Here is a 24,474-nt window from a genome sequence, read left to right as displayed (position 1 = left end):
ACACTGGCAGTTTAGATGCTTGTCTGTGTGTGTGTTTGTGTGTTTGTGTGTTATGTTTGCTTTCATTTATTTGCTTATGTCCTGGTGTGTGTTTGTGTGTGTGTTCGTGCGTGCCTGCTTGCATGTGTCATCTGTCCGTTTATTTGTGTTTGTGCGTGTGTTTTGTTTGTGTGTGTGAGGTTGCAGTTCATAAATATACCCCAGCAAACTTCCCAGAAGCTGGGACACACACACGGTTCATTTGCAGTCAGGTTCTGTTTGATCTGGCTGAGATTACTCTTAATTCTGACATCATTCTCTTCTCCTCTTCCCTCTTCTCCTCTCCTTTGCTTTTTCTCCTCCCTTTCCCCTTCCTGTCATTCTTTTTTCTCTTTCTCTTCTTCACTGTCTTTCGCTCTCAGGGTCCTTCATCACAAATGGGAAGTCTTTATGGTCCCCCCCCTGTTGGAAACCTACCACACCAACTCACGGTTAGTCTTCATACCCACCATCCACCCCTCCCTACACAGCGTACCACACACTGTGTGATACATTTACAAGATTATTACATGTCATCATTAATAAGATTATTACATGCCACATTGGGTGAAATAATTGAATCTTGTCTGAATTGAGTAAGTGAGTTAGTTTGAGGCAGTCTGTGCAACATCATTAATCCTCATGTCACATAACACAATAAAAGTGTCTCTAATAATAAACCCCAACACTATATTTTGAGGCAAAGACAGCCTGCTTTGTTTGTAAATATGGATGAACAGCCCAGGAAGATAGAGCTAATTAAATACGAAGTTTATTGATCGACATCAAAATTACAGCTAGCCTTTCTCTGCTAGGGTTTTGCCACTAGATTGACTCTAAACTGAGAACTTTAAAGCATAGCATATGGTCTCAGGCTGACTTTGGTGAGAGCTTCAGAAATGAGACATAAACACAAGGCCTGAGCATCATGTTGGCAGGGGATATTCCTCAAAGTGGTTCTGTGTTTTGGGCATGATGCTGGTTGCTGCTGGTCAGACTGTATTTAGCCAAACATTCGTGACATAACTAGCTTTATGGCTATCTGTCTCTACTCATAATGAAATTGAACTGGCCACCAGTGAGTTGCCTATATCATACTTAAACATTCGAAGATCACCAGTGTTCACAACCATTTCTGTTGACGTTAGTTCAGTTTAAGCAATGTCATTTTCTGTCAAAACCCAGTCTCACCCACCCACACACACACACACACACACACACACACACACACACACACAAACACATACTTTCTCTCTTTTAATGATTGAGACATTACCACAGAAACTGGCAAAGAAGGCAGACCTCATTAAACAAGTTCTTCCACATTTCCCACACCCAGGCCTATTTACTAGTCATTAGTAGCTGTTCAACAAAGTTCATGACCACATAGTGACACCCGCAAGGACCTCACTATAACTGTTATGTAACACCCACATGTCAAACAGAATAGACATAGAATATGGACATAGGCATAGACAAAAGAGACACAGAATTTAATGATATCCTTGTTATCCTAGTTACTGTTTTATTTTCCCAGCCTCTTAAACTACATACTAGACAATAAAAACAAAAACAAAAATTACGTGCTCATTGAAAAAAAAAAAACATTCCTCATTTTTCCAGGGATTGCTAGAGTGTTTCAGTTCTTCTGTAGCCTTGTGTGTAAGAGTCATGCACATCCTGTGGGCACAGGCACTCCCTATGGTAAACTCTTTGTGAGGCACACTTTCGAGAGCAGACCTGAAGAGGCATCTTCATCTCCAGGTTATCATCTGGTCGTGCGTGGGAATGTTAGAGCAGAGAGCATGTTTAGAAAGGACCCTTGGGATAGGGACAGGGCAGAGTGTGCACTTGCCTTATGTAGAGGTGACTTTTGGAGTGTGCACTTTGAAGGAAGGAGGGTGATGCCTTGTGTGACGTGAAGTGTTCTTCATGCTGAGTGGAGCCCAGAAAGAGCTGAATTGAAGTGTGTGTGTGTGTGTGTGTAGTGTGTGTGTGTGATTGTGTGTATGAGGGATATCTCTTTAGTGTGAGGGGGCAGGGGAGTCCAGGTCAGCCCTAAACACCCACATGGTGAACAAGTACACACATACACACACACGCACACACACACGCACACACACACACACACACACAAGCAAGCACACTCAAAAAGGTTTACTCTTGACAACCCCCATCATCATGTACTTATGTATGTACGTGTGTGTGTGTGTGTGTGTGTGTGTGTGTGTGTGTGTGTGTGTGTGTGTGTGAAAGTGTAAATGTAAATGTAAGTGGAACTGAGGCTGTGTGTTCTCTCCCAGGTTACCGAGCAGGAGGTGGTGTATCTCTTCATTCCTACCCAGGCAGTGGGTGCTCTCATTGGGAAGAAAGGACAACACATTAAGGAGCTGGCACGCTTTGCTGGAGCCTCCATCAAGGTCAGAGCCTTTAGATTTATTACATCAAAGATGAAGTATATAATCAGGACAGTGTGATAAGGTGATGGTTTTGGTTTTATTTATTCCCTTCAGATCGCTCCAGCTGATAGCCCAGACTCCTCAGAGAGGATGGTCATCATTACTGGACCTCCAGAGGCTCAGTTCAAGGTAAAGCCCAACACTTTATGATGCCTTTGTGTCCTACTGGACACAAGCCGTGCCAAGGTTGTTTGTGCAGTTCATAAGAGCCACAGATAAAATGTCTGCATAATAATATCTGCGTCTTGTTGTGCTGTGTCATGATCACCTTACTTATCCTCTCCCCCTTCCGACTCTCACCCACTCCTCCAGGCTCAGGGCAGGATCTTTGGGAAGCTGAAGGAGGAGAACTTCTTCACGGCTAAGGAGGAGGTGAAGCTGGAGACGCAGATCAAAGTCCCCTCGTCAGCAGCGGGCCGCGTCATCGGAAAAGGGGGGAAAACAGTATGTGTGTGTGTGTGTGTGTGGATGTATTCACATGTTTATGCCTGTGTGAAACACCTCTACATGTGTTTTACCTTGCTCAATAGGTGCAGATACATATACTGTATTATAAATGCAAACATTCACATGTACATCCACAAATGCTATGCTTTAATTTGACTTGTGTTGACTGCCTTTAAATTTTTTTTAAATGGCTTTATGTCTATCATGTATGAACTTGAACTTTGAACTTTTCGTCACCCCTGCAGGTGAATGAGTTACAAAACCTCACCAGCGCTGAGGTCATCGTTCCCCGGGACCAAACGCCAGACGAGAACGACGAGGTGTTTGTAAAAATCATCGGACATTTTTTCGCCAGTCAGGTATGTGCCATGATGCAGAAACTCTGGAAGTGGCTTATGCTTAGGGTGTCTGATTTGAGATTTCTCACTATGTTTCTTTGTGTGACTGTTTATGTCTGTCTACATGCCAACTTGTGTGTATGCATGTTTGCGTGTGCACACACTCATGCATACGTGTGTTGTGTGTCTCTGTGTGTGATTTCTGAACAGACTGCACAGAGAAAGATTAGAGAGATTATCCAGCAGGTGAAACTACAGGAACAGAAGCAACATCAGGCACCACTGACAACACAACAGTCAATGTGACCTGCCGAGGCAAAGACCAGCACGCAGCAGTCCATGAATGTACTCCCTCACTCCAGAACTGGAGTCCAGAAGGGAGACGAGGAGAGAGAAAGAGAGAGACGGAGAGAGAGAAAAAAAAAAGAGAGAGAGTTTGCAGCAGATGACCAAGAGCAACAGCAGTGGAGAGAACAAAACCAAAGAGCCTCATGTGGGATGGACTGAAGAGACACGAACTGGCAAAGCATGGCACTGAAGCGCACGCGAGAGAAAGAAGAATGGCCAGAAATGTCTCTGAAACTCAACTGTTCTGAGCAGGGTAAACAGAGATAGTAACTGAAAATTGTATACATACATATATGTGTATATGTACTATTTTCTTACTGGAGTGTGGCCATTATGGACTCTTGATAGTTCAGCCACTTGGAGGCTGCTGAGTTTTCCTCAGCAGTTTGGAAATCCGTTCTCTAGGTTTACCTTAGAGCATTGGAATAATGCTTTTAAGCCCACGTGTGTAGGGAGTGTGGACACACAAACGTGAGAACTTACAAGAGGTGTTTTATTTTTAAGAAATGAAAGTGAAGCAAAGAAATTATGAGTACAAAGCTGTCAGTGGTTTTATTTCACGTGCAGACTGTGGAGAGTTGGTACGTTTTCAACAGTGTTTACTGAAGAGTTACCACAATGGACATAGGCTTAACCAGAATATTGAAGCCATGGGTAGTACGTGTTTGTACTTTCAAATTAGACTTTTGCGTTATAGCTGCAGTGGACGCAGGCTTCAAACTTTCGTAAATAATAATAGACATCATATCCCAGTATACTGTTTTTCTCCGGATGGTAGCACATGTGCCAACGTTTACATCCCGGACAGCTGTTCTTCTTTGAAGCATCTGCTTTGTATTTGGGTACATTTCGCCTTGCGTAGTTTGGCATTGTATTCTCCTCGCCGGTTCGCTCTGTGTCTCACTCGCTCGAAACACTAGCAAAGACGACATTGTCCATTTATTTAGTTGGGGGAATTAATTAGAGAAAATATTTGGAAATATTGTCCTTCCAGAGTAGAAAAGAAAAGAAACAAGAAAATCTAACAAGCTTGACAGTGGTTTCATCATAAACGGAAATGGCTTTGCAGCTCTTCTTTTATGCAAAGCTGGTCTTTATTGCCTGATTTATGAGCCTAGTGGCATTAAGACAAGGCTGGTTTTGACACTCTTGAATGTACAGTGCGCCACTGCCTTGAAAGAAAATATGGCGTAAGCGTCAAACGCGAAGGCAGAACAAACTCTTGCCGCGAGGGAGTTTGTGGCCCTCGCACCCGTCTCTCTCTCTCTGCCGTAGAGCTTTGGGGTCTTCTATAAGGACACTCTCCCTTAGGGTGCAAACGTTCTGCTGCTCCTCGCCCATCCCCGCCCCCACCCCAGCCACCCCCCCCAATAGAAAACACTAACACGCACAGCCTTCTTCACGCTACTGTGTTTGTGTTTGTATATTTATATAGAAAGAGTGGTGAAATATTTATTAAAACTTAGATGAATATTAATGTAAGCAGAAGTCACAGTTGGTCCTCTTTTTTCGCAGGGTTTTTTTTTTCTTTTTATCTTTTAATCTTTTCTTTTTTTTCAAAATGATGGATGTGGTAAAAACAAATTTAAACAAAAGTCACAGAGAGACTGTTGAACAGATGAATAGTATGTCACAAAAATAACAAGAGATCTTTGGCAAAAATGTCATAATTGGATGGCCATGTGAAAATTAAGAAAATAAATCAAATGTCCTGGAATTTTCCAGATTATCAGGTAGTTATATAAAGGGATGTTTAGATTTATTTATTTCTTTTATTTTATAAATGGCCATCTTAACATTTAGCCTAAGCAACCAACCACCATGTTGGGATGTGAGCAGTGCAAACGCCAGCATGTTTCTCTACCTTTGGCCAAACGTGAACAGCGCATATGTCAGTATAGTGGCCCGTGATTGGTCAAAAAAACAAAACGTGATTTGCGCATTTTTATTGTAACGCTCTACCTCAGACATCAGGGTACCTCAGTCCAATATTTTATTTCTTCCTTATTTTGGATATTTTGTATACCTTTGGAAAGCTCATGATCAATGAGCAGTTTTTTATTTTTTTAAATAAATGATAACAGCTACAAAAAAGAAGAGAGATTAGTTGGTGTCTTGGACACCAACCCACACTACTCATCCAAACAAGAAGTAAAAAAAAAGGATCATATTGCAGCCTTTAAACCTGCACCATGCCTAAAGGAGTCTTAAGATCAGTAAATATTCTGCCTTTTGGCTCTTCAGGAGATCCTTATGTTATTGACCAGGAAGAGTAGCTCCAAATGGTGTATGCCATCACCTGGAAGTAATTCGGGTATAATCTCTCAAGGCTGATGTCAAAAATGCAATCAAACCTCATGACTGCAATGAGATTTTTGAGAGGGGGAGGGCATTCTTGCCTCCGAGGTCATTGGAAAGTGTATACAATGTGCAGTTTGCCATCATCAAAATGTACTTTTAGACATGTGAAATTGTAGTCTTCTCTGCTGGATATTCTTCATACATCGTATTCAACCTGTCACTGTGTGTGCCGAAAACATAGAAGTCGATCGTGGTTGTTCTGTCGTACAATTTAGGCTTGTTTTTCATTGTAGCCCAGTTCACCCTTGTCTGTTCCAAGGCACCACACTGGCAAAGATTGGCTTATGGTTCTTCTTTCTGCTGAGTTTTAGTTTAGGAGTTAATATCTGACTATTCTTTTTTTGCGTGGTGTTAGTTCAGTTTCTCACGTGAGTGTTTTCTAACGGAACACTGTCACTCAAAGGCAGTGGGGTCAGTCTTCTTCCTCTTTGGTTCACAGAAGTTTTAAAAAGATAATAATAATAACAATAATCATAATAATTTAAAATTGTTTCTTAGCACACCCATTGAAATTAGTATTTAGTCGTGGGTCAGTTAGTAACAGAGTGTCATTCCACATTCTTCGGGAGTGTCACCATAGGTTCCTCTGGATCAGTCTTCGTTTCTTCTTGTCACCTGTACTGTTGCATCATGTTAACTATAACCAGGATTGGGGAGGAAGGAGTTGGTTAAGCTTAGTGTTCTTCCTTAAGATCTTTTTTTTCCCCACCCTCACTTCAGGCCCAAACTGATTGGCTGCCTTGAGTGTCTGTCACATAGCTCTCACCCAGTCACATTCCAGAATTTGGAGTAGGTGGGAGGTGAGAGGGACTTTGTAACAGCTCAAAGCTCAGGGAAGAGTTGGAGGTGAAGATGGAAAGGGGTCTAATGAGAGATGCATGCCTTATTGGTGATGGTCAGAATTTCAGTGTGGAATTGTGGGGTAAAATATATTTGTACTGCCGACCGACCTGGATATGAGCAATAAAGAGAGTCTTTACAACTGCATCCTGTGTGTTTTGCTTTATGTTCTTTAGTCAGATGTTGCTTTTCTAAGACATTCTGAAAAGTTGTCTTTGCATGCAGTGTTACGAGAGAGGTTGGACACCAGCAGTTCATGAACATTTTATTTGATTTATTTACGCCTTACAAAGCCATTGCACTTTTGAAATTCAATAAGACATAGTTCAGTGCTTGTAAAATCATTATGAGATCTGTGTAGCAGGACTGAGTGAACATTGAATAGTATATACTTGTACCATCTCAATTTAAACATGTATTGCATGATAAAATCTAACTTGATACCAACATGTCCAACAGCAAAACAAACATAAAATGTTTTAAACAATACGATAATATGATAAAACAACAGTGATTATGGTGGCAAAATGGGAGGGATGGTTAAAGGGTACATGGATGGACGCTTTCAAACATACCACCCTTTGGCATTTTGCGTTTATTAGCAGAAGCAGTTGCCTTAAGCCCCTCCAAGGGCACATGCTGAGACAATGTCATCAGTGGTGTACTGTAACAGCCAAGCTGAATTAGAGTCCCAACCTTTGGTTTTTACACATAACATCTTTCACCACCAAATCAGTTGAACATATACAATTCATGAAATTAAATGAAAACTCTGCTGTTTTACAATGCATATGGATCTATGGATATGTGGGAGAATAAAACAAATCTCAAGGTTTAGCCAAAGTAGCTCAAGGCCTCAAAACTCTAATATGAAGAAGAGTTAAAATGACTTGTAAAGGCACATATCTCTGGCTGTATAGCTTCTGTTTCAAACAAAAGCTACCTGAAAAACTAATGACTACACAGAGCTCACAATATTGCAATACTTTTGTTCGTTCAATCTAAACTAAATAGCTTTCAAACATCGCCACCATTGTACTCACAAAGCACTCGCAGCAGCACAGACTTACAGACAGTAATTTGTGCAGTGAAGACTACATTGCTCAAACATATCTCATTAACAAGAGAAAAGCTAAATAACAAAACAATAACAAAAAATAATGAGACACAGTCATGACTTCGCTCCATCAACACACTGGGCCACCAAGACAAACCTTTTCATCGGTGAATAAGTGCTACACTGTGTCGACAGCACATAACACTTTTGTGACAGTTAATTACCACATCAGGGACAACTCTAGGCTTACATAATGACTATGGGTAATTACCTGTCTTCTGCTGGGATGAAATAACTCAACAAACTGTAACACCATAAAGCTAAGAGATAGAGGTTAATTGAAATGGAGTCATTCATGGTGTTGCATAAACAGCTGGTGAAATGTACAGTCTTAATCAGTCACATCATTACTGTGTTGTCAGGCTGACATAGAGCTAATTGAATCTGCTCGGTGGTTAGAATATAGTGTTTGCAAAGCGCTACACCACAGAGGCACAGATGCTTGTAGCTGCAGATTTGACAACAGCCGGGAAAGGGGAAAGGTGTGGGAGGATGGTGTCCTACAGTTTGGAGAAGAGCAAATTATCCTCAGCAATGTTTTTGTCATACTGATGTGCTTTTAAGCTACTCTGATCGAGCTGAACCTGCATCCATGCATATGTGTAAGTTCATCTCAAATGCCAAAGATTGACATTCACGTAAATAGCAACAGATGTTGCATCATCAACACATGATGAATTGCCATGTCACTGTCATCCATCAGTACGTACTGCGAGAGGTTCAATCTGAAATATGAAAACTAGACATGGTGATAGCTTCTGATTTTGCAGCGTGGTTTGGGATGGATGATGTTATTGATGAGTTATATTTAATGGTGCAGTCCGCGATTGTAATCACAAACACTTTCTGTCAAATTAAATATACGGTTCTTCAGCTGTCTGTTAAGTGTTTCAGCTCAGAATAATGAGCATAATCAAACTGAGACCCTGATCATTACCAAGCAACAACGTCAGAGACTTTTAATTAACTATGTAGCATACTACTACTACTATTTACTAGATAAAATAATTGTATAATGGTTTGCATATAATAAGAAATTATTTTAATGAGATAAAAGTCATCAGCAAAAACATGACTTCTACTCCTTGCTGTTGTATTTAGCCCTTTAGTGAAGATTTGTCTATTTCCGTAGGCCATTATGGAAGCCCAGTGTGTCGAGGCTCACAGACAGACACTCATGTGCATCATCGCAGTGCAGAAGCTTTGGTTAAATAATAATAAAACAAGTGCTCAGCCTACAGGCTAACCTCAAACGGCCACAACACGAGCAATGCAAGGGCACCGACCAATTACAGTAACACACTACATAACTCAATGTAAACAAATGTAAGGGAAGAGTGGTGAGGTGATGTGTGTGGGAGAGAGAGGTACTGATGTGTGCTGCTGTAACGCTGTGCTACCACAGTATTTCATCAAATACTGCTTTTAGTTTCGTATAATAATACATTCACATCAACTTGTCATGTGTAGCATCAGTCACTGTAACTTTTCTTGACGGTTTGAACACTCTGTGTTGAAACCGTCTCTATTGACCTCCACAGTGCATTCTGATAGGACAGACTCACTTAAATTCCCCAAGACAAAGTGTGGTTCTAAAGTGTGAATTATCGAACCAACCCACATTTTAAGCGCCTCCTCCACAGAAATGGTGAACACCATCATTCGGGTAGTTTAACACAACAGCAGGCATAATCACAAAGCTGCCAATTTCCTAGATGACACTGTGTTTGTGTGTATGTGTTTGTGTGCGTAGGCGTGTGCATGTTTGTGTGTGTGCTTGTCTGTGCTGGTGCACATTTAAGGCTTCAGTGTCTACATACATTTTTCCAGCATAGCTGGCAGTCAGTGTTTTAAGACGTGCTGAAAAATATCCCTTCCTCCACATCCTCATATGGCCCATCACTTTCGTTGAGGGGGACTGTGGAGATTTGGGGTGCGCCTAGGGTATGGGGGTGGAGTGCAGGAGCAGCTGTTTGAATCACCCATACAAACATTACAAACAGGACACACCAGCATTTCCCCTTAATACCCAAGGCCCCCCTCACCACCAAGTTTTACAGTGCTATTTATGGAGTGTACAAAATGTTGATAATATATCAAATCAAAGGAGCAATAATATATCACATCACATTATTATCAAATACCCTTGATAATAGGGCAATATCATATTGAGTCGTAACGAATTTGCTGGTGCTTCAGTTTTTACGTAATTGTGTAGTCTGCCGTATCCTTACAACCTTTGTGTGTGTATGGTCTCTGTGTTTCCGCCCTGGTGGTCATCTGGTTTTGCGGTCGTTGGCATCAGGGCTGGTGTGGTGTCCGTTGGGCTCGAGGCCTTCCAGCTTGAGGTGTGTCTTGCTGTAGCGGCGGATAAGCACACCGGGGAGCAGAGCCACGCAGGCGATGACCAGCAGCTGCAGCAGGGTGCCCCAGGAGAAGATGTCGTCCAGCGAGCTGATCTTTGATAGGATGGAGCCCGTGCGCACGCAGATAAAGTTGTATGGAATCAGGCCTGGTGGAGGTGAGGACAGTGGCCATGGTGAAAAATGGTGCATTAAATTACAAACAACAGACATCATGGAATGGAGTTTATACAACTAAAGTGTAGTAGATGGTCGAACCATACAGTAGATATGCACAAGGAAGTATTTTCCAGTTGAAACGGTGCACAGATTGCACACATCAAATACATCACATATCCACTATCTACTACATACTACCACCTGAGCAAGTAACAGTTAGTGTTCCATCCCACAGGTTTTTCAGTATTTTCTAGTAGTATTTACTGTTATAGACTATTTTTCTGGGCACTCATAAACATCACTGCTCTACTAATAATCATAACAATAACCAATATCTGCATCTTCTTGCAACAAATATTCCAGCTATACCTGAAGTCCTGTTCATAGTCAGCTTGGCACCAATCACAGTGTTTCCCTCATAGGCTACCATCTCTTTGGAAATATTTATTTTGACTATTTATGGTATGACACGGTCTGCAGCTTTATGATGAAGGTACTGAAAGGCGCTCACCAATGAAGACAGAGGAGAAGAAAATGGGGATGGGGATGTTGAGAATTGGGGCGGTGATGTTTAGGAACCAGTTGGGAGTCATAGGGAAGAATCTCAGGAAAAGCAGGAAGAAGAAGAGGCTACTTTTGTTCTCCTCACACTGAAAGAAAGAGAGAGGGAGTGAGAGAGAGAGGAAGAGAAAAACCGAAGCAGAGGAAGAAAGGAAAGAAAGGTAGAAAGGGTTGGTTGTAAATGTCTGTAGAGTTTCTAGCCTGAATTTTGAAGAACACTCAAGCTATATCTAGATTGCCAGGGCCTGTCAAGTGGCACAAATCTGCACACATAACAGCATAAACACACACACACACATTTTCTATTTTAAGAAGACTGTAGAACAGTAGTGAATTAATGGAGGGAATTCCCCTCTGTCTACCCCCTGACCCTCTGAGCCTCTGAGCCAGGTCTGCTAGCCTGTTAGCCCTGACTGTCTGTTAACTTCGAGGCCCTTCTGTTAACCTATGTGTCTGTTAGCCTGTAGCTACTTAGCTTGATCACCTTTTTCTGTAGCATGGCCACCTTGTCTGGGAATAGGCGCACGACATGCTGCTTTCCAAAAGTACTGGAGAGGAGGTAACAGAAGGTGGAGCCCAAGGTCGTCATGGTGCAGGCGATTAGGAGGCCTGTCCATGTCCCAAACAGCGCCCCTCCAAGCATATTCTTAAAGGATCAAAAAGATGTTGGACACTTGTTTCCATTGTGAAGTCCCATTCACGTCTTGCTTGTTGTACATTACATTATTGACATTTACATTTACATTTAGTAATTTTTAACAGACGCCTTTATCTATATTTTGCACCAAATGTGTGGTTTGGGTGTGGCCGCTCTCACCAGGAAGGAGGATCCTGGTATAGCGAAGGACTGCTTGTACAGATAGGCGCTGCAGAAGAGCACAAACACATATGTCTGGTGCTTTGCCTTGTAGAACTTCAGCAGGTCTGCCAGCTCCCTAAGCTCCTCCAGGTCTGAGGGGAAGTGGATTCTGGCAAGAGCCAAACAAACAAAATATTAATACTGAGGATGAAAGGAATCAATGGCTGATAAGTAGGTGATGAGTCTGCAGAGAAAAACATATTTAGAAATTAAGGTGCTCTCTCACAATGTCTGATGTAATATAACATTGATAGAGACGGCTGTCTCTGTTTCTGGGTATCTGCTGTTTTTATTCCTTGTATCACAACAGCTGTAAAGTAAAGCAAGCTTTTCATAAATTTGTCTTGGCCGAGTAACTGTGAGATGTCCTGCACTGTCAGGTGACATGTTGTCTACAAGGGTGTGTCTCTGTTAGGTTCAGCCTGAATACACATATGTTTGCATTTAATGTACAGACTGATAATATATATATATATATATATATACAGTATATATATATATACTGTATATATATATATATGTTTCCGCCCTGGTGGTCATCTATAATATATATATATATATATATATATATATATATATAAAAAAAACATTTTTAAAGCTTAAATTGAAAAAAGGGCTTAAAAACAGTCAGAATGACATTACTTCCATGTGTGGGGATTATTATACATTATATATATTATATGTTACATAAACATTAATGTTTTAAAAAAAATGAAAATATCAAATGGGAGATGTTTATTGTTAAAATGTTCATACGAGCAGAGATCAAGCCCTCAATTGCAGCACAACAACAAACACAACAAAATATAAAGTGAACGTTAGCATTAGCCAATAGCATTAGCCCACATAGACTCAATGAGCGGCCAACCTGCTTGTATCAGAGCCGATTAGAGCAAATGAATAAAAGTGAAATAGTTGTGGCGACTGCAGACCCTCGAGATCTGCTCCCCTGCCTCCCCTCCATTAGAGGAAAAAACACCAAAGCATTGCAGAGTAAGAACTAGCTGCAGAACAATGGGTGTTATATTGAATTGACTGGACATGCATCCATTCGTCACTGTTTTGAATGGATGTTTGTTGAAATTATACACTTTTGTGTGCATGCTGTCATGAGTATTAAGGGTATTTGGGAAGCAACCCTTATCTCCTTATTGTAAATCCAGCTTTGATTCAACCTCAGAATTAAATTAGCTTGAATGGGCATAATATGGTTGGATTTGAGTTAAACAATTTAAGTATAGATTTGAGATTCAGATTTTATTATGAGGGCCACTTGAAGTGCCTGAGGCGCCTCTTGAGCCAATTGGCAAATACATAGGCATTCACTTACTGTTTATGATATTTTGGGCAGCCTTTGAGGGATGTCTTATGGTCACTACAAGGACACATCTACCAAATGTCATGCTTTTATGAGGTTCTGGCCTTTGAATCAGCTGTCAATGTTATGGGAGGCCATTTTGAATTTCTTGAAGAATTAATTTCCTATTTGAGATTTTTTTGCCACTCTGTGATCTCTTAGAATCACCCAATGTACAGATGTACCCAATTTCATGGTTCTATCCACTAGTAATGACTTGTCACATAATTCCCCCACTAAAAGTAGTGTATGTGAGTAAGGGAATGAGCAATAGCGAGAGAGAGAGAGAGAGAGAGGACTGAAATGGGATATGTGCTGTGGATAGAAATAGGCTCCCACATCTGGTGAGACAGCAGCAGTGGCGAACCTGCTGTCCATGCAGTGACCACACTAAGATTTGAAGCTTAAAGATTATATGCCATCAAGATGACCAGAGCAATATTCAGTGACATGCAATTTGTTATAGACTTCATTATTGAACTATATATTGTGATATTGTTTAACATTCACAACAACAATATCAGATAATCTTTACCTACACTGTGTTGACAACATGAAAAGTTTGTAATATGCAACAATAGGCCACTATTGATAACAAAAGGAAATTTACAAAAATGAAAACCAGCAATGACATTTACACAATTATAATTTGGTGGTTGTTTACATAATCTATTTATCACTTAGAGAAGGATTAATTACACTACTTTCACTAATGAAACAAAAACATTTTGCGGTGTTCTTCAGTTACAGTTATAAATAATCTGCACTCCAGACACTGTCTAAGAATAATATAAAGAATAGCGCTAAAAATGATGGGTTAGTAAAATAAGATATTATGGCCAGAAAGTAACCAGATCTCATGGTGGGGGATTTTTATACCATGTACCCCTCTGAATTATGCGTGTTGGGGCTTTCCTATAGGTTTTATTAGGGTCTTCGGGGCACCATCATCAGTAACTAGACCCCTCGCCGGTAATGTCATTGGTCAGCGGGAGCAGGAGGCATGCGAGCACGGTATGATGCCTATGAGCAATCCGGAGTCCGGGGTTTAATTTCGCTTATGCGCCTTCTATGAAGCACTCGCCCTAAACCCAACACCCCACTGGCTCTTCTAAGACGTGTTGCAGCCAAGACTAGTGCCCATGGGAACTAAGTAGTCGTCATTGATGTTGGGAAACCGCGAAAGGGCCTTTGGTTACTGTTCCTGAACATACCACCACACCATGTTGGACAACAGCTGGTTAGGTCATTGGCCATAGCGTCATCAGTGGCACTTGAGTCGCTCTGAAGCTTTCTAAAGATATCTGGTGTTTGCTGACTATTCAGGGACTTCCCAAAACAATGTTAAGCTGACGTGTTATTCATCAAGACTGGATGCGAAGAGACATTTAATGCACCACGTAGTTTTAGAAGCACAAAACAGTGTAATATACTGCTTAAGTTAAAACTTTAATGTCCAGCGATTAATTGAGGAGTGGGGAAAGTTTGGAAAGTAACATAGGCTTATCGAGAAAATACTTTCCCTTTCGAACCCTGAACGCCTGTTTTTCGGACAACCGTTCCTTTCAGTGAGGGCACTGTCATACTGAAAATGTAATTGTCCCTTAAAAACTTTTCTCTATTATTAGCTCTTTTATCTGACATTACTGCCCCCTACTGGCCAGGTAAATGTAGTACAAATGAACAGTCCTTATGTCTGCTTAAAAGAGATGGACGAGCATCTTTTTTTCAATCTGTTAAATAAATAATGCTGTTGTGAAATAAAATCGACCTATGTATATCAACTTTCCCTAGAACTTTCTCAACAAGGTCCTCAGTAAGTAAGGTTATGTAAGCAGTTATTAATTTATAACACACACTATCATTTATTCAAGACAAAAGATCTCCCTGAATGGCCGAGTGACTATGTGAGTGTATCTATTGCTCCCCCACCCCTCCTTCTTTTTATCTCTCTCTTTCCACAAGTTTTCACAAGGCTGGATTTGACTCCTCAGCACAGATCAGATTGTTCCTTGACGCCCCAAGGGAACAGGTCACCATCCTTGTATGACCAATGCTGAGACACTCCTTGAGTGCATGGCATCTGGACACCGTCCATTAAGTCTCCTTAGTTCTCCCTGAGTGTCTAGAGACAGGGCCAGAAGGGGGAGGCCCCAGGGCGGGGTGCGTTGGGCAATCCTGGGGCAAATGCTGGATGGGTCACGTTACTCCTTCAGGGCTGCAGTGCAAAATATTCTAATGCAGCACACAGTGACGCTAGTTCACGTGGTTACATGATAAAGTTCAGTAAACACATCAAGTTGCCTTTCACAACAGGTGCAGGGCAAAGCAGATGTCGAGGACTGACAGATTTAAAAGTGTCTGCTCACTGATTTAGTCCCACTAAATAAGCAATGAAACATTTATTATTATCACGATTTTATGATGTTAAATACTTTTTTTGTGGAATATTGTGCTTTTGTAGCGCAATTACTTTTTGGGGACTTTATTTTTGCTCATATGTGAGAATGAGTAAGGGATGAATTCTGAGTAGGATGATGTGATAAAGTGGTTAGTAAGGAGATAGATAATTGATAGTGACAGGTAGACAGACAGAGAGGGAAAGATCCCCCCCCAGGGAATCCACCACAGCTCCCACATTTTCCTGCAATTATCAGGCCTGCGAGTCCTCATCATCATAATAATACGCACTGGCACACATTCCACTGCCCCAGGTCCACCTTAACACCCAGCATCACAGACCAGTTGGTCATCTGCTATGGCAGTACATGTAGGGCACAGCACATTACTGAGAACATTAGTTCAACACTCAGGAGAATAAACAGATACATGCATTCACTGTAATGAGTACACTCTCTCCTGTGTCTGACAATAATCTGTCTCTGACATCCTAATTTGATTATCACACAGAGACCTATCACCTACATGTGCCTGATAACAACAGTCTTTAGGTGACAGTATAGTTAAAACACATGTAGATGTAAATGTGGTATGTAGATTAATTATAGGTCAAGAGTCCTGCAGGTGTTGCTCACACAAGTAATAATATATATATTTTTGGCACTGGGCACTGACACTGACATTAGATTGAATCAATACGTACAATACGGACACGATCTGGGCATATCCTGTAGGCCTAATATATGAAAGTTTGCATGTATTATTTGGTTAGTTATTATGTATTATTTATCTAATAAATATTCGCGAGGTTTTGCAAAGGCCCTATTTAAAAGAACCTGACTGCAACGATATAGAAAGGAAATGGGTCCTTGAATTAGGAAGAAAGGGAATGGAGCTACGGCTAGAGATACTATTATGCTACTCTGTGCAATACTGTGACAAGGTGGTCAGCTGTGATCTCAGATGACACCCACAGTGACTTCTGTCATTTAGTTCATAACAGCAGCTCATGCACTTTACGTTCAGCGCAAATATATCGGCTTTTGGTTAATGTTCTGTCTTTAATACCTGTCTTCTTCCATCTCCAACTCCCCAACCTCGTTGGCGATTGTCTTTCCGTCTTCATCACGGCGAACATGTCGCGGACCCGGCGGCAGGAAAACAGTCAAGAGGTAGAGATACAAAGTTGCAGCGGCGACCAACGCGATTAAACCCGAAATGGAGCGCATGGTTCCCGGCCAAAACCGGTGTGAAAAACGCTTGTCCTGGATTGAGTTCGCAGTGCTATGACCAGTCAGTGATCCGTTCGCTTATATACAGTTAGGCTATTTGACAGACAGCTTCGTCAAAAACTTAAGAAGACGTGGAACTACTGTATGCGACAATGTAAATCCGAGGAACACTTCGTGGGGTTGGACCCTGGGATCACATGGGGGGTCTTCAAAACCCAACTCTGATCAGCTGTCAACTTCCATGACTCAGAGACTGCGTGGAATAGAAATAGAAAGGGCGGACAAGTTCTACCTCAGAGACTTAGTCAACATTGTTTTTTCCTTAAAAAATTAAAGCCAATTCATAAGTCAGAATAGGCCTGCAAATTAAATGAATAACAGGCTAAAGAGACAAATTTATAAATAGGCTAAATTAATAATTAAACCACGGACAATAGCAACAATAGGCTAATACGCATCATAATCATTTTTGTTATTATTGTTGTTGTTATCATAATAAAATGTAGTTGTTGTTGTTATATGACAACAATGACAACTCTACTACTACTACAACCACTATTAATACTAGCCTTCTACTACTTATAATAATACCATAAATAATAATAATACTAATAATAATAATATGGAACGTAATATTTACCAATTGTCCTTTTAAGTCCTCACTGTAATACATACTGGGAAATTCAATTTGCCCAATCAACGAACTTGTTGCCAGTTAAACTCCACAAAATAGTTGCCAAAATCACTACATTTATAATAGTTGTTCTGTGGCGTTAATGCTCACCTCAAGCATTGTCTCTACTAGACTATACCTTTACAGTAATTTTATAGGGTGCATTTCTCCATATAAGCCACTAGATGGTAACAATGTCAAAGCGGAAATTCTTTGCGACTTGCATGCATAGAAAGTAAGGTTGCGTTTTGCTACCAGGATATTTGTTAAACATACTTTAAAATATATAATTTATATTTGCAGACAGCAAGAATAGAGATAAAAAATATTGGTTTCTTTCGTATTATATATCTTTTCGAGGTAAACAAATAAAGCCGTTACTACCCGGTTGTCTAACATTAATTACTTTAATATTGATTACATTAATAATCAAAAAGAACCAGGTTTATTTTGGAAAGGAAATTGTGCATTTTTTGTTAAACAAGCTGAAAACATTCTTCCTACATATGGGTAATAAATGATTACATAAATTATAAAAATAATTATAACGTGCGTCTGTGTGTGTGTGTGTGTGAGTGTTAAGGTATGTATGTGCGTGCGTGCGTCATCCATTTAGACTATGAGAAGCTGTATATTGCTACAGTGGTTTGTGTCTGAACAGTATAAGCATAGCAAAGACCCCTCTGCATCAGTCCAAGAAGATTACATTTTACTGGGAGAAAGGGATGAAGGCAAAATATCACCTCATCGTTTCTTTCTCTCTCTCCCTCTCTCTCTCTCCCTCTCTCTCTCTCATCATAATTGGTAGCCATAATTATAACAAAAGCAAGCAAGAAACAGGGGGTGTCAGGATACCCTTATTTGTCAATGCTTTTCCAATAGCATCGATATGTCCACTAGTACTGCAACTGTGGCTTGGCCGACAGGTCAATAATGTGCCTTGATGCTTGCTAAGCGCCCTATTTAAATGATCTCACACATACTGAGCTGGTCGAGGGGGGGGATGGCAAAGCCCTGTGTGACGCTCTATCCTCCTCATACCCCACCCCTGTGGCTCAGGAAAAGCATGGAGCGCTGGCTTTAAACGCACCACTTTAAATGTTTAATTAGCGGCACTCTCCCTTGGGAGATAGCCTGTTTCATCATCAAAGATTAAAATAACCTTCATTCCGCACTACGCAGCCCAGAAGCCCATCTAAATATGAAGATTGATGGTCTGTGGGTGTGTATAGAGGTGTGCGTGTGTGTGTGTGTTTGTTTGTTTGTGTGCATGTGTGTGTGTGTGTGGGGGGATGGATAGGTTTTGTGCATTTGTTTGGATGTGTGTGTGCGTGTGATTGCATGTCTGATCAAATGACACATTGATACCAGTCTGGATAGGATCATATGTTGTCACTTTCCAAAGAAGATATGTTGTCACTTTCCAACGATTTGTGTGGCATTATTGGTTTTTGGGATGACAACATTCTTATTGACTGTCAGTCAGCATTTAAAGGTGTTTTTTTCACACTACCATAAGCATCCAGCTTTGGGCTGAGGAGGCAGTGTCTCAGATTAGCTATGACGTCAGGGATGTTATCATTACATCACTGGCTGTGTGGGGGCGGGTTGCGTCACTTGAAGAAGCGCCAGGATAGGGGTTTGCTGGCTGCAGCTGTGTTGTGGGATTTTTGGGTGCTGAAGGCCTGCGGCGGGATTCACTGGGGTGGTGGGTGGTGGTGTTGGTGTTAGTTGCAGACTTGGATTGAGTAGGCTAGGAGCTGCCGATAGGGGCAGGGAGAGATTTCAGAGAGGATCATAGGCTTACATCTGATTAGTAGAGAGGAGAGATGTGTGCTTGCTGTCTCTTAGCCTGGGACATAGCCATCTCTCTCCCTCTCTGTCTATCTATCTGTCTATCTGCCTCTCTGCCTGTATCTATGTATCTATCTATCTATCTATCTATCTATCTATCTATCTATCTATCTATCTATCTATCTATCTATCTATCTATCTATCTATCTATCTATCTATCTATCTATCTATCTATCTAGTTATCTATCTATCTATCTATCTATCTATCTATCTATCTATCTATCTATCTATCTGTCTATTTGTCTTGTTTATCATCTCACATGGTAATAGCCCCTTTTGGGCCACAAGCGCCCCCCCATCACTGCAATCAGCCAGCGCACCCTGCCCACCCACCACAACATGACTCAGGCGTCCTTAAATCACTGCAGAAAGTATCAGCAGAAAACACTTCCGTCATCTGCCCTTTGGATGACCTGCTGTGAATAGACTGCTAAATAAAAACGAACCGAATAAATCATTACTCTTGGCATTGGGAAAATGAAAGAGAGGGAGAGAAAAGAGAAGAGAGAGACTAAGAGAGAGACTAAGAGAGAGGGAGAGAGAGAGAGGTCAAAATAACAAAAATCTCACTGTGTTTGTGGCAGGGGTTGGTGTTATTAGTGTATAACAGTGAAATATGGTATATTAGTGCAATTTCTATTTGTTTTGTCATTCTAACTTCTCTGCACAGTGACCACTGACCATGAAGCTCACAAAGGTTCACATTCCACATATCATCCCTCATAGTTCTGCATTATAGAACTGTGTTTGTGTGTGTGTATGTCTCTGTGTGTGTGTGTGTGTGTGGGGGGGGGGGGTTTGTGTGTGTGTGTGTGTGTGTGGCTGTGTGTCTGTCTGTCTTTGTGTGTTTGTGTGTGTGTGTGTGTGTGTGTGTGTGTGTTTCTGTGTGTGTGTGTTTCTGTGTGTGTGTGTGTGTGTGTGTGTCTGTACTACACGCTTGTCTGCTCCCACATCTTTGATCATTAGTGTGGACCCAAGCCCATTACCTATCTCTCTCTCTCTCTTTTTTTTTCTCTCTCTCTCTCTTTCTCTCTCTTTGTAACAACGTAAGAGAGGCTGAGACAATGCCTCAGGGTAAAGTCCCATTTTCTATGTCTACATGGTGAATTTCAGTGGGGGGAGAATGGGAGCGCTGGGGGCTGGTGGGGGTTCTGCGTTTGGTGGGAGACGTGCATTAAGACAATTTTACCAGGCACTTCATGCTGCCTTCGGCTAAAAAATAAATGTAACAGTAAAGAGGTGGGGAATATCCTGGAGGATTTTCTGTGCTTTCCTAGTGTCTGTGTAAGTAGATCTATTCTTGGACCGAGGGATCCTCTGTCTGTATGTGTGTGTGTGAGAGAGAGTGTGTGAGAGAGAGTAAAAGTGTGTGTGTGGTGTGTGTGTGTGTGTGTGTGTGTGTGAGAGAGTGTGTTTTTGCTGCTGTGAGGGTTTGAGTGTGGGGAGTATGAGGGACTTTGAGGGAGGGACACATAACACACACAAGACATAGGGGATGCTGAGAAAAGTCAACATTAGTGAGGACTAAGGAGAAGATGGCAGCTGGGGATGGTGTCAGGAGGGTGGAGTAGTACAGGCAGATTTAAGGTCCACATGTGGCTGTGACTGGGTGACAGACAGACAGACAGACAGACAGACAGACAGACAGACAGACAGACAGACAGACAGACAGACAGACAGACAGACAGACAGACAGACAGACAGACAGACAGACAGACAGAGAGAGAGAGAGAGAGAGAGAGAGCGAGAGAGAGAAAGAGAGAGAGAGAGAGAGAATGGAGAGAAAGAGGATGCCGTCTCTAAGGCTTCACTGTAGATAGACGGTGGCAGTAGCATATGCAGCTCCGGGGAGAGGGATCAGCAGGCCTCCCTCGCCTCACACACCACCGCTGTGCTCACAGGAACAGCTTACACCACACACACACCACACACCACACACCACACACACACAGACACACAGACACACAGACACACAGACACACACACACAAACACACACACACACACACACACAGAACACACACACACACACACACACACACACACACACACACACACACACACACACACACACACACACACACACACACAGACACACACACACACACACACACACACACACATAGCAGGGATCTTCTTTTTTTCTGCAGGTCGGCTGCAGGGACAGAGGTGAAAAAGGAATAATTTTTATCCCAAGGGGATTTTTAACATTTTCAATGAACACTTGACAATCATCATGTGAAATCTTTATATCTATCTATCTATCTTTAAGAAGATGTAAGGCATTACGTAAGAAAGCAAAAGTCCATGCAGGAGAGAGGGAATGGCACACATCAGCCAGGAAGCCTTTTTATGGTGTCAGCAGGCCAATCGGGTAGATTACCTGATATAATAACTAGCTCCTCCCTGCAAGACACACAGTCTTTCTATCTATCTATCTATCTATCTATCTATCTATCTATCTATCTATCTATCTATCTATCTATCTATGTATTATCTGCTCCCTCTCTCTTTCTTGCTTCCTAGCCGCATGTATAATTAAAAAATGGGATTTGTACCAGGAGGCCGGTATACAGTACACTGAAGGATGTGTACCAGGAAGCTGGTATACGCTGAAGGATGTGCACATGGAAATAGAAATCGGAAGGTGGTTACAGAGAGACGTTGGACAGGACTTAGCTGGAATGACAGTTCTGGAATATCTTAAATGGATTCCTCTCTGTGGTCCCCTTTGTCTTTTTCACTAAATTTCAGAGATGACTTCATCAGACTATATATACATATGTTTTATATATATTCCATATACATACACCTATAAATGAATTGTAGCGATCTCACAGAGTCAGGTGTTTATTTGGTTTTCTTGCCCTTTATTAACACAAAGGCACAAGTATTCAGACTCTGATGCAGATGGGCAAATGGAGCAGGCTTTTTTATAGGCTCAGGGTACAAAAAGATGCTGAAAAACCAGGACAATCACACTAGGGTATATATATGTATACAACACACTGACTCCTAACTGCTAAATAAATGTACACGTGGTCATTAACAAAAGAGGACAAACGCAGAACACTCCAAATTAGAACACTAAAATCGAATTATTAGATATAAGATTCTACGAAGGGAACACTGGGAGTACTGGGATGACAAGCATACATGGAAATTCAGGCAATCACACACAGATCACTCCTGCCACACACCACAGTATACACAAACACACACACGTACCCCATATACATACACACTGAAGCGCCTCAAGAAAAATGGACTGTCAAAATACATTAGGGAGATCTTGTTTGTCAGAATTGGTTTCATTTTGTTTTTCTTTCTTTTCTTGTCTTCAATCTCAGGCTCACTCTCATATTTGCTCTGGGCAGCAGTACTGAAAGTAAGCACAGATGGGGAGAGAGAGAGAGGGGAGAGAGAGAGAGCGAGATTCCTTATCTAACAATATAACATAATGCAACAAGACTGCAAAGTGTTTATGAATAATAGGAAGGCTATCTTATTTCTTTAAAGTTTGCTGTCATATTACGTAAATATACGAACATGCTGAAGATGCTTACTGAGTGGACAAATCTGTGCACACGTGCACGCACACACACACACACCCACACACACACACACACACACACACACGCACAATAAAATGTATTTGGATTAAAACTCTTTGTGTCGGCTCACTCACTGGGTGACTATTAATCCGCCTAAACATGCTCTCTCTCTCTCTCTCTCTCTCTCTCTCTCACACACACACACACACACTCACACATACTGACGCTCACCAAGGTGTACACTTCCCACAGATTTCAAAGGCACAGGGTGTCCAGTGACCTGGTCAGAGCCACATCCACGTTCAATTTGTATTGGCTTAACCTCCCCCCCAAGCCTAGCGTGGATCCGGAGGGATCAGACTCTGATATGATTCCCCGGTCTCATTCCATGGGGAAAACTCTATCCAACCCTTGACCTTTTTCCCCTACCAGGAGTAGGCATTAATGAATGGCTCCTTGACTTGACACAGTTTGGAAAGCCAGCGTAATCGTCTCTGCCTATGCCCTTTTCACATTGACCAGACTGGACATTGTGCTGTTTGTGAAGGAACATTATATTAGTATATTTCTCTCAGTGATGCTGAGGATATGGTAGTTATGTGATAGAATGGTAATGACTGTTGAGATGGCGTCCATGATTATCTATCTGTTATCGGTGTTCATTTCTGAGTCTGTGTTGTCTATACATGTGAGTTGTGAGTGAATGAGTCTCTTTGTGTTTGTGTGTGTGCGAGAGAGAGAGAGAGAGAGAGAGAGAGAGAGAAAGGGAAAGAGAGAGAGGCAGACAGACAGAGAGAGAGACAGAGTGTGTGTGTGTGTGTGTGCATCTCAGTGTGTTTGTCCGCTGTCCTGCCCAGTGTCTGGCGACAGACAGTAATAAGGATGAGAAGGTGTTATAAAAGTTAAACGAGGCATGAAAATGAATCAGCTGGAGCCTCCGTATGCCGCCATTATGGCTGTGGATCCTCCAGTCGCTTATGGTGGCCTGATGGGTCAATAAAAACAAATAAAAATATCGTGCAATTCAGAGCCCCTCCACATGATGAATTACAGGGTTGTCACCTTGGAGACAGAGAGCATTGACATTTTCGTTGGAGGGCAGATTGAATGAAAAGTAATTAGAAGAGAAGGTGAGATAGAAGTCATACTGTACATGACTGTCCAAATCAATTATGTGTGTGTGTGTGTCTGTGTGTGTGTGTGTGTGTGTGTGTGTGTGTCTGTGTGTGTGTGCCCGCATACAAGCAAACATATGTACCAGGGATGTAATGTTGAGCCCCGACAACATCATACATCAATCTTTTGCACCAAGGATTCCAGGGCTCTTTTTTGAGAACAGATTTGAGAACAGATTTGCCACTAAGAGGTTTGTGGGAAAATATCAGTTATCCTATCAACAGTTTTTCTCATTTGTGTGTTTGCATTGCTGGGGTTGCTGAATAAATTGTAAAAATTCAAGTCAGGCAGGGGGCATCAAGGGCATTTGTAGCACCCTCTTGCCCCATGCCTCTCCATCTCTGTTCTCCGCCTGTAAT

The 24,474-nt window shown here is 41.6% G+C and overlaps 2 protein-coding genes across 2 annotated transcripts in view; one reads left to right on the top strand and one right to left on the bottom strand.

The window, feature by feature from the left end:
* LOC105911772 (insulin-like growth factor 2 mRNA-binding protein 2) overlaps window positions 1-6,958 on the top strand; it is a 25,773-nt gene extending 18,815 nt beyond the window's left edge. The window contains exons 11-16 of the mRNA XM_042702955.1: window positions 402-470; window positions 2,322-2,438; window positions 2,532-2,606; window positions 2,790-2,921; window positions 3,170-3,283; window positions 3,473-6,958. Coding sequence (XP_042558889.1) covers window positions 402-470; window positions 2,322-2,438; window positions 2,532-2,606; window positions 2,790-2,921; window positions 3,170-3,283; window positions 3,473-3,568 — 603 coding nt within the window. The 3' untranslated portion in view covers window positions 3,569-6,958. The remainder of the gene's footprint in view (window positions 1-401; window positions 471-2,321; window positions 2,439-2,531; window positions 2,607-2,789; window positions 2,922-3,169; window positions 3,284-3,472) is intronic.
* A 105-nt stretch (window positions 6,959-7,063) lies between these two features.
* tmem41ab (transmembrane protein 41ab) lies at window positions 7,064-17,064 on the bottom strand. Its single transcript, XM_012840739.3, has 5 exons — window positions 16,696-17,064; window positions 11,829-11,979; window positions 11,496-11,657; window positions 10,962-11,100; window positions 7,064-10,440 (listed from the first exon to the last, which is right to left on the bottom strand). Exons 1-5 carry the CDS (start codon window positions 16,854-16,856, stop codon window positions 10,205-10,207), a joined length of 849 nt encoding a protein of 282 aa, XP_012696193.1. The 5' UTR covers window positions 16,857-17,064; the 3' UTR covers window positions 7,064-10,204.
* Between the last annotated feature and the right edge of the window lie 7,410 nt (window positions 17,065-24,474).

Source organism: Clupea harengus, chromosome 21, assembly GCF_900700415.2.
Source record: "Clupea harengus chromosome 21, Ch_v2.0.2, whole genome shotgun sequence".
Lineage (NCBI taxonomy): Eukaryota > Metazoa > Chordata > Actinopteri > Clupeiformes > Clupeidae > Clupea > Clupea harengus.
The sequence above is the reverse complement of the archived record's forward strand: the minus strand, read 5'-3'. Positions and strand labels throughout refer to the sequence as shown.

Excerpts from the sequence above, each read along its gene's own strand:
- tmem41ab (XM_012840739.3), bottom strand. The coding sequence starts at position 16,856 with ATGCGCTCCATTTCGGGTTTAATCGCGTTGGTCGCCGCTGCAACTTTG. Across the intron at positions 11,658-11,828 it reads TACCAGGATCCTCCTTCCTG|AATATGCTTGGAGGGGCGCT; the intron begins GTGAGAGCGGCC and ends TGATCCTTTAAG. Across the intron at positions 10,441-10,961 it reads CTTCTCCTCTGTCTTCATTG|GCCTGATTCCATACAACTTT; the intron begins GTGAGCGCCTTT and ends CACCTCCACCAG.